The sequence below is a fragment of the Ictalurus punctatus genome, chromosome 16 (assembly GCF_001660625.3).
Source record: "Ictalurus punctatus breed USDA103 chromosome 16, Coco_2.0, whole genome shotgun sequence".
NCBI classification, from domain to species: Eukaryota; Metazoa; Chordata; class Actinopteri; order Siluriformes; family Ictaluridae; genus Ictalurus; species Ictalurus punctatus.
In genome coordinates this window covers 2,769,374-2,789,092 of record NC_030431.2, presented here as the reverse complement: position 1 = coordinate 2,789,092, position 19,719 = coordinate 2,769,374, and the positions used below count along the sequence as shown (strand labels likewise).

The window sequence follows — 19,719 nt, the reverse complement described above, 5'->3', positions numbered from 1 at the left end:
GAGTGAACGTGTGAACACGAACATGGCTGTAAACTCGTCACTCACGATAAAGGAGAAGAAATATTTATACATTACAAGGCTGGAACATACCTTAGTCGAACCTCTGAAGGTATTGTTAGTGATGGGACGCAGGGGGTACGTCTTTATTAATTCTTGCTCTACTTTGTTTTGTGGACGTTACAACTTTAAATGGATAACAAAAAAATGTAAAAAAAAAACTCTGATGTGTCGGTCTTTAATATGAAAAATGGTTAGCGTTGGAAAATTTGCCGGAATAGCGTACTTCGGGATGTGCTGTTAAGGAAAAGAATGAACTTTGGGCTAGTAACAGTAACTTTGCCTCACACCACCCAACAGCCTCACCGACTAATTCCCTCTTATTAACAATTATCTAATTCGAATGATCACAAATCTTTCAATACTCCCTTCAAACAACACTAAACTGCGTAGTTTCGTTTTGAAATGTATTTACATCTAGACACAACTATATAATCATCCTCATACCTTCCAGATTTCGTCAAACTTCGAGAGGAATGATAACCCAAGGTAAAAAAAAAAAAAAAAGCGATTCCGGTGTTCCAAAATGGCCGCCTCTACAACACAACACTACAGCTTCGTTTACAGGAAGTCCCACTGCATCCTGAATGACAAATAGACTTCCATTACGGGTTCGCTAGATTAGCAGACTTGGAGAAGATGCAAATGTCGCGGTGTAGCAAACATGTCGGCGGACAACCTAATACTCTAATCTAGCACAACATCCGAAAAAAATCGAATGAGGAAAAAGTCACGAATGACGTCATAACATGAAGAAAGTGGAACCGTTCGATATTTTCAGGAAATCCTTATGAATTTGTAATCATCCTATACGGTATTTGTGGTGCCCCATTTTATTTACATTTTATTTAACGTTAGAATAACGTCTTCGAAAAAAACAGTTCCTCTTTGGATCTTTGATCAGATAACAGCTCTTTCTACATGGGTTCTACTTGTAAACATCTTTGAACCTTTAAAGCACATAAGTGCTTTAAAGGGTCTCGCAGAAGGATAAACCAGGTTCTAGATTTAACCTTAATAAAATGTTAGGCAATTGTCATCATGTCAAGTTTTGTTAGGGTTCCTCATGAGTTCTATGTATATTTCGCTTACTGAAGGTTCTTCTACTTGGAACCGTCTCTGAAAACGCATTAAAAGTACAAGTCTTGTGGGAATCTTTATGATTTTGCAATCATCCTATACGGTATTTCCAGTACCCCACAGGTTGCTCAAGGATACTTTGTTCACATAAGGGTTCTTTCTAAACGGGTTCTACTTGTAAACATCTTTGAAAGGGAAGCACTGCAAATGCTTTAAGAGTTCCAGGTTCTTGATTTAACCTTACTGAAATGTGCATTTATTAATGAAAAATTTTGCGTATTCATTCGTTGAAAATAAATAAATAAATAAATAAAAGGGTTCCTCGTGGGTTCTTTGGGATGTTTGTAGCTTTGTAAAGAGCTTCTTTTTTTTCTCTCTTTACATCTCTGAAAGAAAAAAAAAAACTTGTTGCATTTCAAGTGAATATGTTTAAAATTAAGTATCTTTTTTTTTTTTAATAAGTCTTGTGGGCGTCTTGATACATCTATGAAATCATCGTATAAGGTGTTTCTGGTCTCCCACAAGTCACGCCAACGAGATGTTATATATTTAACCCGCTCATCCATGTAAGGCAGTTTTATTCGGGTTTGGCTCAGCGCTCTAATACATGGCATCATGTGGCGTCTTGCTCCTCGTCCTATATCTGCACTGCTCATTAGTGTCCAATTGAGTGTGTATCAGATTTGCCCTATGGCAGCACCTTGCGTAAAACATCGCCATCCCTGTTAGCTGGCGTGACTCTCCGAGGACGGGTTTGTTGTCCCAATTATGGCTGTGTTTTAATCGAGACGCGATGGGCGAGAGCACTCCAAGCGAGAGAAGAGCTCTTGAAAGCGGCTCGATTTTACATGCAAATGCTTCGGTTGTGCACTGACACAAATCAGATATGAGAAACACACGGTAATGCTAACTGGAGAGAATAATCCTTCATTTTTGTTACAAATATGCTAACGAAGCATAGGCCAGCAAGCAGGAGTTCTATCGTATAGCAAGAACTTGTGCATTATTAATATTAATGTTCTGGATGTCTGTCTCTTGCATTTTATTCCAGGGAGGATGCATTTTAGGGAGGATTTAGGACAGATTTGCCAACATTGCAATGTTGCTGATGAGTGATATATTTCCAAAAGTTCCTGTTCGGTCAAAATGCTGAATTTAGTTCTTGAATTTGGTTAAGAGAAGGTCAGTCATTATATTCTGACGCTATCATTCATCTAGGATGCATCTACTGATATTTTAAAGCTTCCTATAGTTCTAGATTTTGCATTTTTCTTCTAGAAGTGTAAAGACAATCTTACATCAAAATTGAACAGTACTTACACTCTTAGAGGGGAAAAAATGGTTCCTGAGAGGTTCTTTGGTTAGTTAAGGGCTCTTCTAGCAGGTTCTACTTGAAACCAGTTCTCAAACAGAAACAAGTTGTAGGACAAACCAGGTTCTAGATTTAAACGAAAGGTTTAAGAGGTTTTAAAGGTATTCTATGGGTTTAATAAGATATCAGTCAATCATCTTAATGTGAAAAGTCTTACTTAAATGTCACTCCAAGAAAATAGGGTTCCTTGCAGAACTCTTACTGGTTCTAGATTCAACCTTTTGTCTGAAAGCAAAGGGAGTGATCTCAGTGTGAAAAATGAAATGTTACATATACTTTTTTCGGGGGGGAATGTTACTTAAGGGATCTTTCTTAGTTAGTTAAGGGGTTCTACTTGGAACCATTTCTGAAAGAGAAACAGGTTTGTTTGTTTTTAAATAAATAAAGCACTACATAGAAGATTTAAGGGTTCTCCCTGAAGGAAATGTTAAGGTAAAGGTAATTATCCTAACATTTCATTGAAAATGTGGTAAATGTACTCTTATAAAATAGGGTTCCTTATGGGTTCTTTGGTTTTCCTGCAATGTTTTGTGCTTCAACTTGGAACCATTAACTTTCCTAAAAGAAAACATCTGTGTTGTAGGGTTCTACTTAGCACCTCTTTCATCATACAGGACAAATCGATGGTTCCAGATTGAAACTTTGTTCTGCATAGAACCTTTCATCAGAGAGGAAAGATCAAAAGATCCTCGAGGGCTCTAGATTTAACCTTTTATTCCCCCCAAGAGTGTACCTAGCAGTGAGTTAAAGAAAGCCTCATAATACACTTTTATTAAAAGTAAGCATATTTGAATGGTTAAGGGTTCCAAAGAGAAACGTTCTACTTGAAGGGTTCTCTCAAAAGATCAAATAGGTTCTAGATTAAACCTTTTATTTTTTTTTTAAAGGAAAGCTTAGGCAATTATCTCAATGTGAATAATTCTATGCGAAAGATTTCAGGAATAGAATCTCTGATCAAATAGGATTTCAAAAACAGAGCTTCTAAACATAACCTGTGTAACGGTAAATAAAAGTCCTGAGCTCCTAAAGGCCAACTTATTCACAAATAACAATGCAGCTTTAATATCCAGGAACAGCAACACGTCCTCCTCCCTCAGCCTGAAAGCGTCTGATTATAAATAGCAGTTGTTGTGGCACTCGGACTTCCGGGGTCACCTGCGCAATGCAAGCGCCGTCGTCCATTACAAGGGTTTCCATAGAGACCATGCAGAGAGCGGGGCTGCATGTGCCGCCACATCCAGAACGCTGCGTTCAGTACGGCATCTCTGTCTCGCCCTGAACCTCTGCTCCACAGCCTCCGGGGCCGGCGTCGACCCGAAAAACTACGCGATCGAGATCGATTCCCTTTGAACGTGGCTCGGGTGCACAAACACGCTGCCGCAAATGGGGCTGTATTGATTGAACGGTAACATTCACAAATAAATAAATAAACCAATAAATAGATTTTTTTTTTTAAAAAGCCTTCACTCGATGTCAATCCGTCAGAACTATTTTGTGACGAAGCAGTGGTTATACAACACAATCTCTCTCAGATGTATGAGAATGAAAATATAAAAAAAAAAAAAAAAACATGCAGGTACACACGCCTCTCTGCATGCGTCCATCATCGCAATGCTACGTGCTTTGTGCTAAACCAACACCGCTCCACTACGCAACGCTGTTTTTTTTTTTTTTAACTGTGATCTTCAATTGACGTTCCACCATCACACGCTTACACATATATACGAACAGATCTGCATTCGATTTGCGTCCATCTTCTATAAAAATCCTCCTAAATGCCCCCATTTTCCCTGATTCCACTCCCTCCTTACCAATCCCCCCCCCCCCCCCCCCCCCCCACCACCACCACCACCACCACCCCTACATCCACCACCACCACCACCACCCCCGCCTCCCTCTATACACACCCTTCTTGATTTAGCCCAGCAACCAGCAGCCCCTCTCAACGCCTCTCCATTTTAGATCCGCGGCCACGTTTTTTTTTTTTTTTTTTTCCTTTTTTTTTTTTTTTCCTTTTTTTTTTTTTTTTTTTTTGCGCTCCTCGTCGAAAGATTTTTAGAGGTCATTCAGATTTTCTTCGTGTTCGCACGACTGTCAATAAACCGAATTCTGATTTGAAAAAAAAAAATGATTAAAAAAAACAAAAACAAAAATGCAAACACACAACTGGTGATAAACTGGTGAATTTGGGAATTTTTTTTATTCCCCCCGCCCCCCTCCTTTAATGCCGTTTCCAATATGGCGCATGTGACGCCATAAAAACAGAAATACATACAGATGTTGTGTTTTTTGTTTTTTTTTCCCCACAGTCTCTTTTTTCTCATCCATTTGAACACTATATATATATATATATATATATATATATATATATATATATATATATATATATATACACACACATCTATACATTTCAATGCTATTCAGTACATTGCTATTGATACAATTCGCTTTATTTCCACCAGCACGGTTGATGTGTGCTGTTTATTTTCCTTGTTCGATTTTTTTAGCATCATTTCTAACACTAATAGTGATAATCATTAGCAAAAAAAAAAAAGAAAATGTTGCATGCTTACTTTTCGATCAAATGGCACGTGGAACGACAGGACGTGTTTATTTAAGGGAAACGATACACATTGGCAGGTGCAATTTGCATCACGTTGAACAGAGATTCATAGACAAATAATAAGGGGGGGAAATATTAAAAATAATAATAATAATAATAATAATAATAAAATCACTGATCAGTTTGAGATCATTTTAAGCCTGGAGCGTATTTAAAGCTGTGTATGTGTGTGTGTGTGTGTGGGGGGGGGGGGGGGGGGGGGGTTTAGATTTTTATATAGAGGTCTCAAAATCATGCAAATGCAGCAGTTATGAAAGATTTTATTAAGTTTAAAAAAATCTAACCTACCAGGCAAATTTGCAAATTGAATTTTATTTTATTTTTTTTTTTTAAAGAATTTATAAATCTTCATGCATTTATAAGCAGGGTAAGCTCATGGTTTTCTAAAAACCTCTGAGAATGATTGGGTTTAATATATTGAATCGAGGTGAATGATTGATTCAGTCATTGTAGATTTATCATTGTATTATTATTATTATTATTATTATTATTATTGTTGTTGTTTTAAAAATAGGATCAACTCACCATTCAAGATGCACTGGAAAAAGATGATGGCCAATATCCTCATGCCCCGCTCCTTTCAATCCCCAAGCTCAGATTTTCTATCCTCTTCCCCTCACTTTTGCTATGGTTTCCTGCACGCTTGAATATTTTTACTTCATAAATCATCAATTTATGGCTCTAAGTGTGACATATATCAATATAAGCTCTATAACCTCTCTCTCTCTCACTCTCTCTATCTTCCCTCTCTCTCTGTCTCTTTCTCTCTCTTTCTCTCGCTCTCTCTGCTGATTGTCGTCCCTAAAGCCCCTCGCACAGGTGGACCCTCATCCGCCAGTAACGGGAAGAGCGCACGTCCAAAAAACAAAAAGTTAATCCTCTCCAATAGGTCATGGGTTTGAAATGACGGCGAAAGTTTCCCCCGGACCGCAAACAAAAAGAAAAAGTGCAAAAAAAAAGAACAGGTTTGATAAATGAAACATAAAGTATGAGATCCAGATGGAGAGGCAGCTTTATCGGCTGTTAGCTGTAGTCAGAAGTGAGTCCCTCTTCACCGCGTCGCTCCATCCAGGAGGAAACACACACACACATCTTCCCCGTGCTGCTCCTCGCGCTCACACACGTCCGCTCGGCTCCGAGCACTGCGGAATAACCCCCTCTCTCTCTCTCCCTCACTCTCTCCCTCACTCTCTCCCTGTCTCTCTCTCCCTCTTTCTCTCTCCTTAAAGGTGCAGGGCCACTCTGCCCTGACTCCAACCACTCAACTCCCTCAACATCTCCAGCATCACTCCCCTTCTTTCATATTTACTATTATTTCCAACACACACACACACACACAGAGAGAGAGAGAGAGAGAGAGAGAGAGAGAGAGAGAGAGAGAGAGAGAGAGAGAGAGAGAGAGAGAGAGAACAGGGACAGGTACAGCAGCTCCCTCACGCCGTCTTAATTGGACGAGATGGACCAGTGTCCTTTGGCGTGTTTACTTTATAATTCATGAGCCCCCGAGGGGAAGGGGGGTGGGGGTGGATGGGGTATTAGGTGGGGGGCGTTTACATGCCGGCATTAAGTTGCGTTCATTAATTGACCTTGACAAATCTCAGCACCAGCGTCGCGTGCAGTGCGGCCATTCAGCCAAAGTGCTCTGTATTAACCCTATGCTAATTTAATACTCAAACACGTCAAACACGCACTGCGGCATTTTAAATAGTATTATAAACTCCACAACTCTTAATAACGATAACAATAATAAAAGAAGAAGAAGAAGAAGAAGAAGAAAATATTATGTATTAATATGTATTAGCAGATTTGTGAATAATATATAATAATAGAACTAATATATTCTTTTTATATAATTATACATTAATAACACCATATTAAAGTAATATAATCCTAATTTAACTGTATAATAACTCTATAATAATAACAATAATAATAATACATTAAAGTATAAAATAGATTTATTATAATTTAATAACAATAGTAATATTAATCAGGCATTATATTCTAATTACAACATAAAATATTATAAAATGCAACTATTACTACTACTACTACTACTACTACTACTATTAATAATAATAATAATAATAATAATAATAATAATAATAATAATAATAATAGATAATATCATATATGCTAAAATGTTAGAGTATAAAATAGACTTACTACAATTTAATTTCAATAGTAATGTTAATTATTAATTATATGTTAATTATGAAATTTTAAAAAATTGTATGTTGTAATTATTACTATTCATAACATTTGATTTCTTACACTTTTAAAATATTATTATTATTATTATTATTATTATTATTATTATTATTATTATTATTATTATTGCATAATGGCAACTTGCAAATATCCCGTTGTATTATATTACACCATATTATTCTAGTACAAGTACAATTATAATAACTATATAATTACATTATAATAACTCACCATTGTGCTATTTTAGCTTAATAAACATGTTTATTATACTGTAATAATCATAGTAATATTTCTTCCTAATAACTACATAATAGGCACGAGAATATTATAAGAATATATTCTAATTTTAATAAATCAATTCAGCTAAAATAAATAGATATACTACAAATATTACTACTACCACTAATAATAATAATAATAATAATAATAATAATAATAATAATAATAATAATAATACATTTACTAGATAACAATGATAAATAATTATAAAACTCCGAGAAGGCATTAGACATGCTGCTGCTGCTCGTGTGTGTGATATTGGGTGTCGAGTGTTTTGCAGACAAACTGCACCTGTCCTGTGTTTGCTGCTGCTGTCTGATTGGTTTAGCATCTAGTGCAGACCTGCCCATGCTGTTGAACACAGGAGCCGTCATTGTTCAGCGACTGGGGCCGAAAATACACATCATTACAGAGCTGCTGCAGAGAGCATGGCTCACACACACACACGCGCACACACACACTTACACACTTACACACATAGCTCCTCTGAGCTTTCCTAGCGTCCTCCGTTATCCCACTACGCTTTCGGGAGAATGAATTACGTCTCGCTGTGGTGCTGTGTTTGAGCGAGTTTTCGTTTTAGGCAGACTGGAGGCTTTGGTGTGGCGACTGAGTGCTGGAGATGGAGAGGTTGGAGATAGTAATGGCGCTCGGTGGCGGTTATCAGCTCCGCTCCAGCTGTACTCCTGGTTCCGCCATTTCTCTCCTCGGTGCTATCATTACACCACACCACACCACATGCCCAGCCGCAGAGCCGCAGAGCTGCAGAGAGACAGTAGCCAGTCGCTACAGAGAGAACAAAACAGCATAGATGGAAAACTACAAATATATGGTGTGTTTTAGAGTGTCGACAATATGAGTGCACGATCAAATGTTGCTGAAGACTGCAGGATGTACAAGGAATAAAATAGGTTTTGGGGGGGTTGCTATTATAGGAAAATCATCATACGATGAAGCAGAGTTAGTGTCACCACTCTGAAGTTGATTATTTTCCGATAACTGCACGTCCTGAAGTGTTTTGTTCCACTTGTACCTCTTCACCGTGACCTGACTGTTACAAAGCACTGAAACTGGAGACTCCTTCCATAAATGTTACGTAAATGTCACCATACCAACAATTAGCTTTTTAATGCGTTAGTTTATATTATATAGATCGTCCACCAGAGAAGTCCCTGTGAATACCCTGTTACTATAGAAACGATAACACATCTGGAAAAAGCGCACTGATATTCACATAAACCTGTGATTTGCGGCTGCACTACTGCAACCTTCTGACCAATCAGAATCGAGAATTCAATACCGTTGTGGTATAAGTGACTGTATATCAGAATGATGAGCAAAATATGCAACGGATCATCGGAGATCATGAAGGCGCCATTTCTTCCGCAGCAGAGTGGGTAGTGTCGCTCCACACCAGCTAGGAGGTGTGGCCTAGTATTTGAAGGTGGGGCTAATGTTTGAAGGCTTCCGTCATGCTAGCAACAAAATTTTAAGAATTCAGACAGCGACCGTTTTCAAAAGAGGAACTATTCCTTTAAGTGTTTACATAAAATAAAATTATATATATATATATATATATATATATATATATATATATATATATATATATATATATATATATATATATATATAAGAGGGGAAGAAAACGTATATAGGATAACCACATAGACAAAGATGAACGTTAAACACTGCTATTGCAATGCTGATGCTTGGTTTTCATTCTCGAATAAAATGCATCAATACAAGAAAAAAAAAAAAATTCTCCTTGCAAAAGAAGACAAACGATCAGAGGCGACATTAAAACATCATGAAATTCGGATTATGGAAATCAGAACGCAGCAGATACGTGTGGGCGTGTGTTCAAAGAAGAAATTTTTTGAAAAACGTTGCCCTTGGACACGTCTTCCCCAGTCGGGTCTTTCAGCGTGATCCGAACCCAGGGGACAGCAGAGGACCTGAGGGAAAACTCTGACTAAACCGAGCAGCTAATTATGAGCAGGGCATGCTGGGATATCGGCCACGATCCATCCGAGAGTTTGGGAAGGTGGAAGGATTCGTCCCTTCTTCCGAATGCGTGTCTGTTTCTTTTCTGTCGATGTGGTTGATTGTCATTGGTGTTATGAATGGTGTGTATGCGGTGATGGTCCCATGGCTCTGCGCATTCTGCCGCAACAAGCACTTCCATATTCGCGCATCAGCACCGAGTCGACCGGGAGAAAGAGAAACACGTATAACGGTGACGTTTCACTATACCTATAATATTCATTTAAAAAGACAGGATGCAAAATAACGCATTTTTACTCTTACTAGAAATCATGTTTAATTAAATACATGTTCTTGTACTATATACATTATTCGTCTTATTACGTTTTCTGCCATCTTCAGGACAGAGGAGTAGACACTTAGCAGCTTCTCAATAACACGGAATCTTATTAACCCCCAAAAGAGAGAGTAAAAACAGATGCTGAAGAAATAACAATGGTTTATACTCTTTCTGGCCAAAAGTTTGCAGACACCTGACCATCACACCCGTATGTGCTTCTTGTAGCCACAAAGTAGGAAGCACACAACTGTATAGAATGTCTAAGTAGGTTGTAGCGTTACAATTTCCCTTCACTGGAAGTAAGAGGCCCAAACCTGATCCAGCATGACGACGCCCCTGTGCACAAAGCGAGCTCCATGAAGACATGGTGTGTCAAGGTTGGACTGGAAGAATTGTAGTGTTCTGCACAGAGCCCTGACCTCAACCCCAACGAACACCTTTAGGACGAACTAGGACACCGACTGCACCCCAGACCTCATCACCCGACATCAGTACCCGACCTCACTAATGCTCCTGTAGGTGAATGATCACAAATCCCCACTCTCGCGTTCCAGAATCTAGTGGAAAGCCTTCCCAGAAGAGTGGAGTTTATTATAACAGCAAATGAAGGAATACACCTGGAATGGGATGTTCAGCAAACATGTATGGGTGTGATGGTCGGGTGTGCACAAACTTTTGGATATATAGTATGATATTAAACGTTCCTGTGAACGGATCAAAGGCATTACGTGTTGTTCTGTAATAAATAAACAATTTGGAAAAAACCTGTCCAAACGCTGGGGTATAAGAGAAATAAAGCATTTTTGTAAGTGCGGTTTTATTTATTTATTTATTTATTTTAAATGAGCAGTTCGCATTATAGGTACATCGAGTGTTTCACTGCATATAAGCATTAAATGACTCGTTATCTGACGCCCCGCGTGTAACCGTATTAGTGGCTTTATATTCCAGAAGATGCAGTGTGTCACTAAGAGATTAACACACATTGCTGGGACCAAATTAAATCCTACGGTTAGGAAAAAAAAAATGCAGCGAGCAGCTGATTGGCTAGAACAGGTCTGATGAGGCGCGCTGGAAAATCCATACATTGATCCAGAGTATTGAGCAGTGTCTCTCTGCTCATCTCCATCAGCCCTGTGTTTTCTCCGGCTATATTCATGAGGATGAAGCACTACTGCAGAATGTGCACACACACACACACACACACACGTTGTGGTCTTGTGTGTGTATACAATACTGAACAGGTCTCCTCTGGGCCAGAATAACAGACTTAGTCCATCAAACCCACCGCCACTCCCATCCCCCGCCACCCCACCCAATATCCCAGCATGCTGTGCGTAATGGTAGCGTGACCCCACCCTCTCCCTGTCTGCCTGCTGAAGGCTCTCTGCAGTTTACACATGGATTACGAACACTTACACAACACTGACAGATTGTACAGATAATACTCATACCGTGTATTACATACAGATTACGTTACATTATACTGTACAGATATATTACATATCGGTCATAACATTACAACCACTGACAGGTGAAGTGGACATCTATTATTATAATGGCGCCTGTCAAGGTGGTGGGATATATTAGGTAGCAAGTGAACAGTCAGTTATTGAAGTTGATGTGTTGGAAGCAGGAAAAAATGGGCAAGGGTAAGGATCTGAGCGACTTTGATAAGGGCCGAATGTGATGGTGATGGTTAGAAGACCGGGTCAGAGCATCTCCAAAACAGCAGGTCTTGAGGGGTGTTCCTGGTATGCAGTGGTTAGTACCTACCAAAAGTGGTACAAGGAAGGACAACCATTGAACCAGCGACAGGGTCATGGGCGCCCAAGGCTCACTGATGTGCGTGAGGAGTGAAGGCTAGCTCCCACAGAAGAGCTGCTGTAGCACAAATTGCTGAAAAAGTTCATGCTGGTTATGATAGAAAGGAGTCAGAACACACAGTAAGGCTGCGTAGCCTTAGACCAGTCAGAGTGCCCATGCCTACCCCTGTCCACCACCGAAAACACCTACAATGGGCATCAGAACTGGACCATGGAGAAACAGAAGAAGGTGGCCTGGTCTGATGAATCACGTTTTCTTTTACATCGTGTGGATGGCCGGATGTGTGTGCGACACTTACCTGGGGGAAGAGATGGCACCAGGATGCACTATGGGAAGAAGGAAAGCCGGCGGAGGTAGTGTGATGTTCTGGGGAACATTCTGCTGGGAAACCCTGGGTCCTGGCATTCATGTGGATGCTACTTTGGTACATACCACCTACCTAAACATTGCTGCAGAGCAAGTACACCCCTTACTGTACATATACCTATAACTACTACACCTTTTGGTATTTTTGAATGATTTTATCAAATAACCTAAATGCCCTTGAAAATGGTGTCCTAATTGATCTCTCTAAATGAGTCTACCTTCAGTTACACTGTAATCTGTGGTGCAACTGTTAACACGCACACGCACGTGCACAGTTCAAAGAGCTGCTGTTTGACTGAAGTAGCCGAGTTGTGCTGTTTTAAAACACCAGGACACACCGTCAGTCTCAGTAACAACCACGTGAGCCGAGTTCCCTCGTTCACGACCGTCCAGCCGCGAGCTGCAGTGTTGCTTAGTAACTACGGCACACGGCTGACCTTATCCGCTTGGTCATAAAAATGTATGAAGGCCTTGTAGTAATATTTTTTTGTCTCCTTTCTGTTTTTCTGTCACTCACACACACACACACACACACACACACGGTGCTGGTTTTGCCGTGAGGTTCAGGCAGTCACTTCATCTACAGACACTGATCACATGACCCAGCTGTTTGTTGCCTCGTTCCCTCAGATTTTCCCTCCGTCCTACGTCTGAAAAGCTTGCAAAGCTCAGCTCTGATTTTAAATACCACCAGTCTGCTGATGTTAAGCAGTGCATGTGTGATGCATCCATGTCAGTAACACCTTACAACCCGTGACTTAGGGTTAGGTTTCTTGCAAGTTCATTCACATGAAATTCACGCTTCTTGTTGCTGAGAATCTCAACGGACTGTTTGTAGCGTCAAGTGTGTCGGAGGTGTCGGAGCCCGCAGGGCACACAGATGTTGGCGTAGCTGTCTGCAGGAGAACGTAGTGGCAGATGTTACGCACTCAAAGACCACTTGACGGAAGAGGACGCGAACTGAACAGCGAAGGAGACAGCAGCTTCTCTCACACGTTCCCATCTGGCCACATCTCCAATGCGACGCCAGAGGACATCAACTATTACGCCAACACAAAGTCAACATGGCCAAAGATCTCTCCTCTCTCAACATATATGCACTCACCAGCCACTTTATTAGGAACACCTGCTCATTCACGTCAACCAATCGTATGGCAGCAGAAACAGACAAATGTACAGTGAGTGATCAAATAGGCATAAATACACTGCATAAAAATCAGATTCCCAAAAAGGGGCATTTAAATTAACCTAAGAGCTATTTCTTTTAAGTACCCTCTGTAGTACCTCCAAGTACCTCTAGAGGTATGCGTTTTCGAAAAGATGTTTCCGCATAAAATTCCTTCGATGGAAGTTAACATAGGGTTCGTTGCAATTAGGTGAATTTCTGATATGTGGTGAAATAACGGTTAGTCATTTTAACAGTGGTGTTATTTTCTTTACAGATATTTCGATTACACTGACGGCTCTGCAACGCTTTAGGAAAGATCATACAACACTACGTATTGATTAAAAATAGATTGCACCTGGAGGCCGAGCATTTGAAGACTCACTGTCTAACTGCCTGTGTGCATCACTATCAAACTCAAACGCTCATCCCTCTAGCTCTTATTATATTAAAGGATATATATATATATATATATATATATATATATATATATATATATATATATATATATACATATAAGGCTAGTTAGGATCAGAGCTTGTGCTCTACAGTGAATGCAGTGCCCAGTGTAGCTCCGCTCTCACACTACTCTTACGCTTTCATGTGAAGATGAAAGCACACATGTGGTCTCTGAAGACAGTTCAGCTGCACATCGGTGTAACAGTTTCTCGAGAAAGAAAAAAAAAAAAGAGGACGGTGCAGTCATGGATAAAATCAAGCGTTGATTCCCGTTTTATAATTCCCGCAGTGAATTTTAAACGGCGAAGAAGCTCGATACGAAGTGGTGGTGGACCAGCGGCCTGTGATGTCACTCATAAATTAGTCGAAAATACTCAATATAGTGCCTCAAATGTTATCTCAATCTTTAGAAACGTTTACAATATTTGTAGTCCCAAAAGAATTTCCTATAGCGTCTGGTGGGAAGGACGTTAATAAAAACGTACTATGCCATACTCTGTCTCCCCTGTCAATCATGGCGACACTACCCAATCATGGGCATCGGTGAGCTCATGCATGAGGAAGAAGGCAGACAGCACTTTCCGCCAAACGCGTTACACCGTCCCAAGACGCAGCATGAGCAGCATTCAAAAAGATGAGGTTGGCTGGCTTCACGTGTCTCAGAGGAGGCACGTGTTCGCATTCAACCTCCCAAATTGGTAGCTGTAGTATGAGAGTGGAGACCTAATTGGGAGGTGGGAACTGGCCAAGGCTAAATTAAGAGAAAATCAGGATGGGAAAATGTAGTACACTATCAAGAAGATGTGTATGGAATAACAGTGTTGTGCTGTTATGGGAAAATTATCAACGGCGGCATGGTGTGATGATGGCACCAGGATGCACTATGGGAAGCAGGCAAGCAGGTGGAGGAAGTGTGTTGCTCTGGGGAACATTCTGCTGGGAAACCTCGGGTCCTGGTATTCATGTGGGTGTTACTTTGACACGTACCACCTACCTAAACATTATTGTAGATATGATACACTCCTTCATGACAACGGTATTCCCTAATATCAGTGGACTCTTTCAGCAGGATAATGCGTCCTGCTACACCGCAACAATTGTTCAGGAACGGTTTGAGGAACAGTACGCTGTGTGTGATGCGTTGTGTGTTCTGATACCTTTCTATCAGAGCCAGCATGAATGTTTTCAGCAATTTGTGCCACAGTAGCTCTTCTGTGGGATCAGACCTGCTTTTTTGGGTTAACCTTCGCTCCCCAAGTGAATCAATGAGCCTTGACCTTGCTGCTGTCCCATGACCATGTCGCTGATTCACCCGTTGTCCTTCTTTGGGTCACTGTGGGTGGGTACTAACCACTGCATACCGGGAACACCCCAAAAGACCTGCTGTTTTGGAGATGCTCTAACCCAGTCGTCCAGACATCACAATTTGGCCCTTATCAAAGTCTCTCAGATCCTTACGCTTGCCCATTTTTCCTGCTTCCAACACATCAACTTCAAGAACTGACTGTTCACCTGCTGCCTAATATATCCCACCCCTTGACAGCTGCTATTATAACGAGAAAATCAACGTTATTCACTTCCCCGTCAGTGGTTTTAATGATATGGCTGTTATAGATATATGGCTTAAACACAGAATGTAAACACATCCAGTAGAACTGAGGTTAAACAAAAAGCAAGTGAGACAAAGGGCTCAAACAAAGAACAAAAAAAAAAGTCTGAGAGAGACTAGAATAGGGATTATTAACTCTCAGTCAACAATCGAACAGGTGCAGGAAATTGTCGACTAGTCAGCGGCGGCGCATCACAGCAGGTGCGTGTGTTCAGATGGGAAGTGTACAGAAAAGACAATCTGAATGGCATAGACTCTGACATAACCTTTTTTGCTGAGGATTTACAAACATTCACTTTTACACCGTTTTATTCTCGAAGGTGACTTTAACGCAACATGACCGAACAGGCAAAACTCTATAATATGGTCGACTGCAGAATTATTGGCACCCTATATATAAAGGATGGGCAAAAATGATCGTCATTCATGCAATCAGAGGAGCTACTTACCTTCTTGTAAGAGCATTCTGTTCAAAACATATACAGCAAAATGAATGACACTCCTTAAGAATACATCAAATAAACGCAAATCATGACAGAAATGACTTGTACAATTTGAAGAAACCTTTTTTTCGAAAATCAATATTGGATTCCAATAAACCTATACAGCACCCCCATGTGTCTAAGCACAAGAATTCCTTTTAAAAATTCATTCTAGATACCCATTCAGTCATTTTCAGGAAGGGTGTCAATACTTCTGCATTTGGCCGTGAGTGTAATTCGAGAAAGAAATTCATCCGAGCGCATAAAGGTGGAAAAGTAATTATTATTGTAACAATTTAAGTTTTTTTTTTTTTTAAATAAATAAAATTTCGCAAACAATGCAATCGTGTCTGTCCCAGTCTCCTAGTAAATCAGTACCGAATTCAGATCACCATAAAAAGCAAAACAGATCAAAAACACAAGCAGGAGCGGGGATTTTCCGGTGAACTATAAGGTCACACTTCATTTGGTCTTAATCCACAAGATTGTCAAATTCATCCCGGAAAGCTGTAATTACAGCGTATCCCATATTGCACGTAAACACTAACAGATGCTACGCGTCTAAGACGAGCATTATCTGCTTAAGGACGTCTTGGTAATTCTGTTTTTCTTCATTAAGACACTGTGAAGTAACTGGGTTACGCTTAACACAATCTCATGAGCACTAGAGCAGGAAAAAAACAACAAATACTGCAGTGGTTTCTGACACTGTATAAAAGGGGGTTTAACTAGAGATGCCACGATACCACTTTTTTAATTATCCATCCATCCATCCATCTTCTATACCGCTTATCCTTCCTTCAGGGTCACGGGAAACCTGGAGTCTATCCCAGGGAGCATCGGGCACAAGGCGTCGTACACCCTGGACAGGGTGTCAATCCACCGCAGGGCACAATCACATACACATTCACTTTTTTAATTATTATTATTATTATTATTATTATTATTATTATTATTATTATTATTACCGATAATGGAACCTTGATATCGAATATTTTATTTCATCTAATATTTTTCTTTAAAAACCTCTGAAGCACTTTCACGTCGCAAAAACACAGTAAAAAATATGATTTTCAGAAAAACACAGCTTTGTTTATTTGGTTACTCTTGCAGGCAAATATCTTTTTTTGTGCCAAAAAAAAAAAAAAAAAAAAAGACTTTTAGACTGACAAGAAGTGTGGGGTTATTCCTAAGAATTGCTCCTACTCATAGAATATTTGGAAGAAAAAAAAAAATTCAAATAAGAATGAACACAAGTAAACTTATTAATGAGTCACAGCACAGTGAAATTCATTTCTTCGCATGCCAGGAAGTTGGGGTCAGAGCATAGGGTCAGCTATGATACAGCGCCCCATGGAGCAAAGAGAGTTAAGGGCCTTGCTCAAGGGCCCAACAGTGGCAGCTTGGCAGCGCTGGGGCTTGAACCCCCGACTTTCTGATCAGTAACCTAGAGCCTAGATTATTTGTTTGTTTGTTGTTTATTTTTTATAATGACTCGTTTTTTTTATAATGAATTATTTCTGTTCAAACCCCACTACACTTGTAGAAACTATAGTTTAAGGTCAGCTCTAGGTCAGCAATACATCATGGCATGCGTCATCATTTAAACACGCAATGTGATTTGAGGACCAGATGCAGACTCACGCTCTTTAGTTTATTCCTTTATTTAAAAAAAAAAAAAAAATCCTTTATTAATCTGCTAATGAGCACGTCATTTTAAAAGGTGAAGATAGGAACACCGCGTCGGGACAGAACGGAAAGTACGACCCGGGTGGTTTTGTGCGTAGCGCAGAGCCGCAGTAAGACTTCGTTTTTAATCAGACGCCGCGTCAATCACTTTTCCAGAGGACGTGTTTGGCTGCAGCCTGAGGGATCCCGTGTGACCCAAATACAGACTCGTCACTGCTCCGTGATATAATTCACAAAACCCTTTCGATGAATTTAATTTCACTAAAATATTCAAGTATTCAGATTAATGTGTTGTGGGGGTTTTTTTGTTTGTTTGGTTTTTTTTTTTTGCTTTAAAGCTATTTGTTTATTTTATAGTGCGTGAAATATTATGTATATATTAAACCCCCATGTGGGATCCTTCCCCTAATCACACCTTCACATGTCAAACAAATCAAAATTCATACTGGCACGAAAATCTGCTCTTAGTTTAGCTTTTATTTTTATTAACAGAAGCATTGTGTGTATGTGTGTATATGTCTATATATATATATATATATATATATATATATATAGACGGTCAGTGATTTTTACTTTCTGTAGCTGTGTCGGTTTATAGACACTGAGTTTTATTGAATGATAAAGGTCATGCGTAATTCTGCGCTTAAATTGGATTCTGTCACTTGTAAGCGATGTCGGATAAAACATCTGCAACATCTGCAAGAGTGTGAGAAGAAGCAGGAAGTGACACAATTTTGCCTTAGATGAGTTCTTGTACTTAGTAAAGTGCACTAAGCTATCCTCACCACAGAGTGAGACCGCATCCAGATTGCTGAGCTTAGCATTAGCTGACCTACAAACTTCACACACACACACACACACACACACACATACACATTCAGCACAGGACGCTGTTCTTGCAATCTATGAGCCCTGACGTATGAATCGACCTCAAGAACACAGAGAGAGAGAAAGAGAGAGGGAGAGAAAGAGAGAGCGAGAGAGAGAGAGCGAGAGCGCAGGGAAAAACCCATAACTGCCCAGTAACAGGCTCTCCGTCCTCATTGGCTGCCGAGACATGTGCGTTTGATCGCACGCTCAGACCGAACGACACACACAGTTTGATCCATGTACACACAAAGTGTTTCTGAAAGATTGAGCCCAGTCAATCTTATAAGTGCTATTTAACTCTCAGACCTGTCCAAGAGCTCGACTCGGTCTTCAGACCAGAACGACTTTCTCCTCAGTGAACGTCATGAACTCTGGAACACTCCTATAGATATCCTTGGATTTGGATTGTATCAGTCGTATGATGTTATAATACTGCAAAGGGGAAGTGCGTCTATTTAAAAATTTACGGCCAGCTACAAGAAAAAACGCACAGACACGACGATCATCGACACCTCAGGACATTTTGGTAAAATATTGTACCAGAGTTCTGTAACACTGCAAGATATTTTAGTTAGACTACAGGATAGACGGTCTCAGGATATTTCAGTAACGCAGCAGAATATCTTAGTAACACTGCAGGATCATTTAGAAACCCTGCCGGGTATTTCAGTAACACTTTGTGACATTTCAGTATCACCTCAGGAAATGGCAGTAACACTTAAGGATATCTCCGTAACACTTCAGAAACGTTTGTAAACAGGAACACTCTGGGATGCAGGATATATAAGATTATGATAACGCCGCACTTTGTCAGTGCTTTGGAATAAACTGAGCTTTAATATTTAATAATAAAATGTCATATTACACCAAAACCTAACGCTAACGAACACTGTAGCGATTAACTGTTAAACACAACGCTCTCCAAAATTCCAGAGACTGAAAGGAAGAAAAAAAAACACAGTTTGTTTGCCAACAGAATATTATTTCCCTGCAAATTTGATCAGAAGACCTCGAAGAACAAACGAATACGGATAAAACCCCACTTCCTGGTGTCGATATAATTGCAGAGGCCCTTGTGCTAAAACAAGCATTCATCCAAATGAGTCCCTAATTTGCCACATCTGTTAACCCGCTAAAGAGGTCGCACATCTGCTAATTGGCACAAACAGGTAGCAGATGTATCCTACACGGCTGGGCATCTGCCAATTAGAACCCAGATCCCAACGTGCACTGATTAGACATGGCGAGAGGGAGGGAGAGAATGAATGAGAATATTTTAGCACATCCGAATTGAGACATTAGCTTGG

At 40.0% G+C, this 19,719-nt stretch overlaps 1 protein-coding gene across 1 annotated transcript in view; it reads right to left on the bottom strand.

Annotated features, from left to right (window-relative positions):
* dscama (Down syndrome cell adhesion molecule a) overlaps window positions 1–6,259 on the bottom strand; it is a 71,084-nt gene extending 64,825 nt beyond the window's left edge. The window contains exon 1 of the mRNA XM_017489885.3: window positions 5,658–6,259. Within this exon, the coding sequence (XP_017345374.2) occupies window positions 5,658–5,700 (43 nt within the window). The 5' untranslated portion in view covers window positions 5,701–6,259. The remainder of the gene's footprint in view (window positions 1–5,657) is intronic.
* Window positions 6,260–19,719: the final 13,460 nt, after the last annotated feature.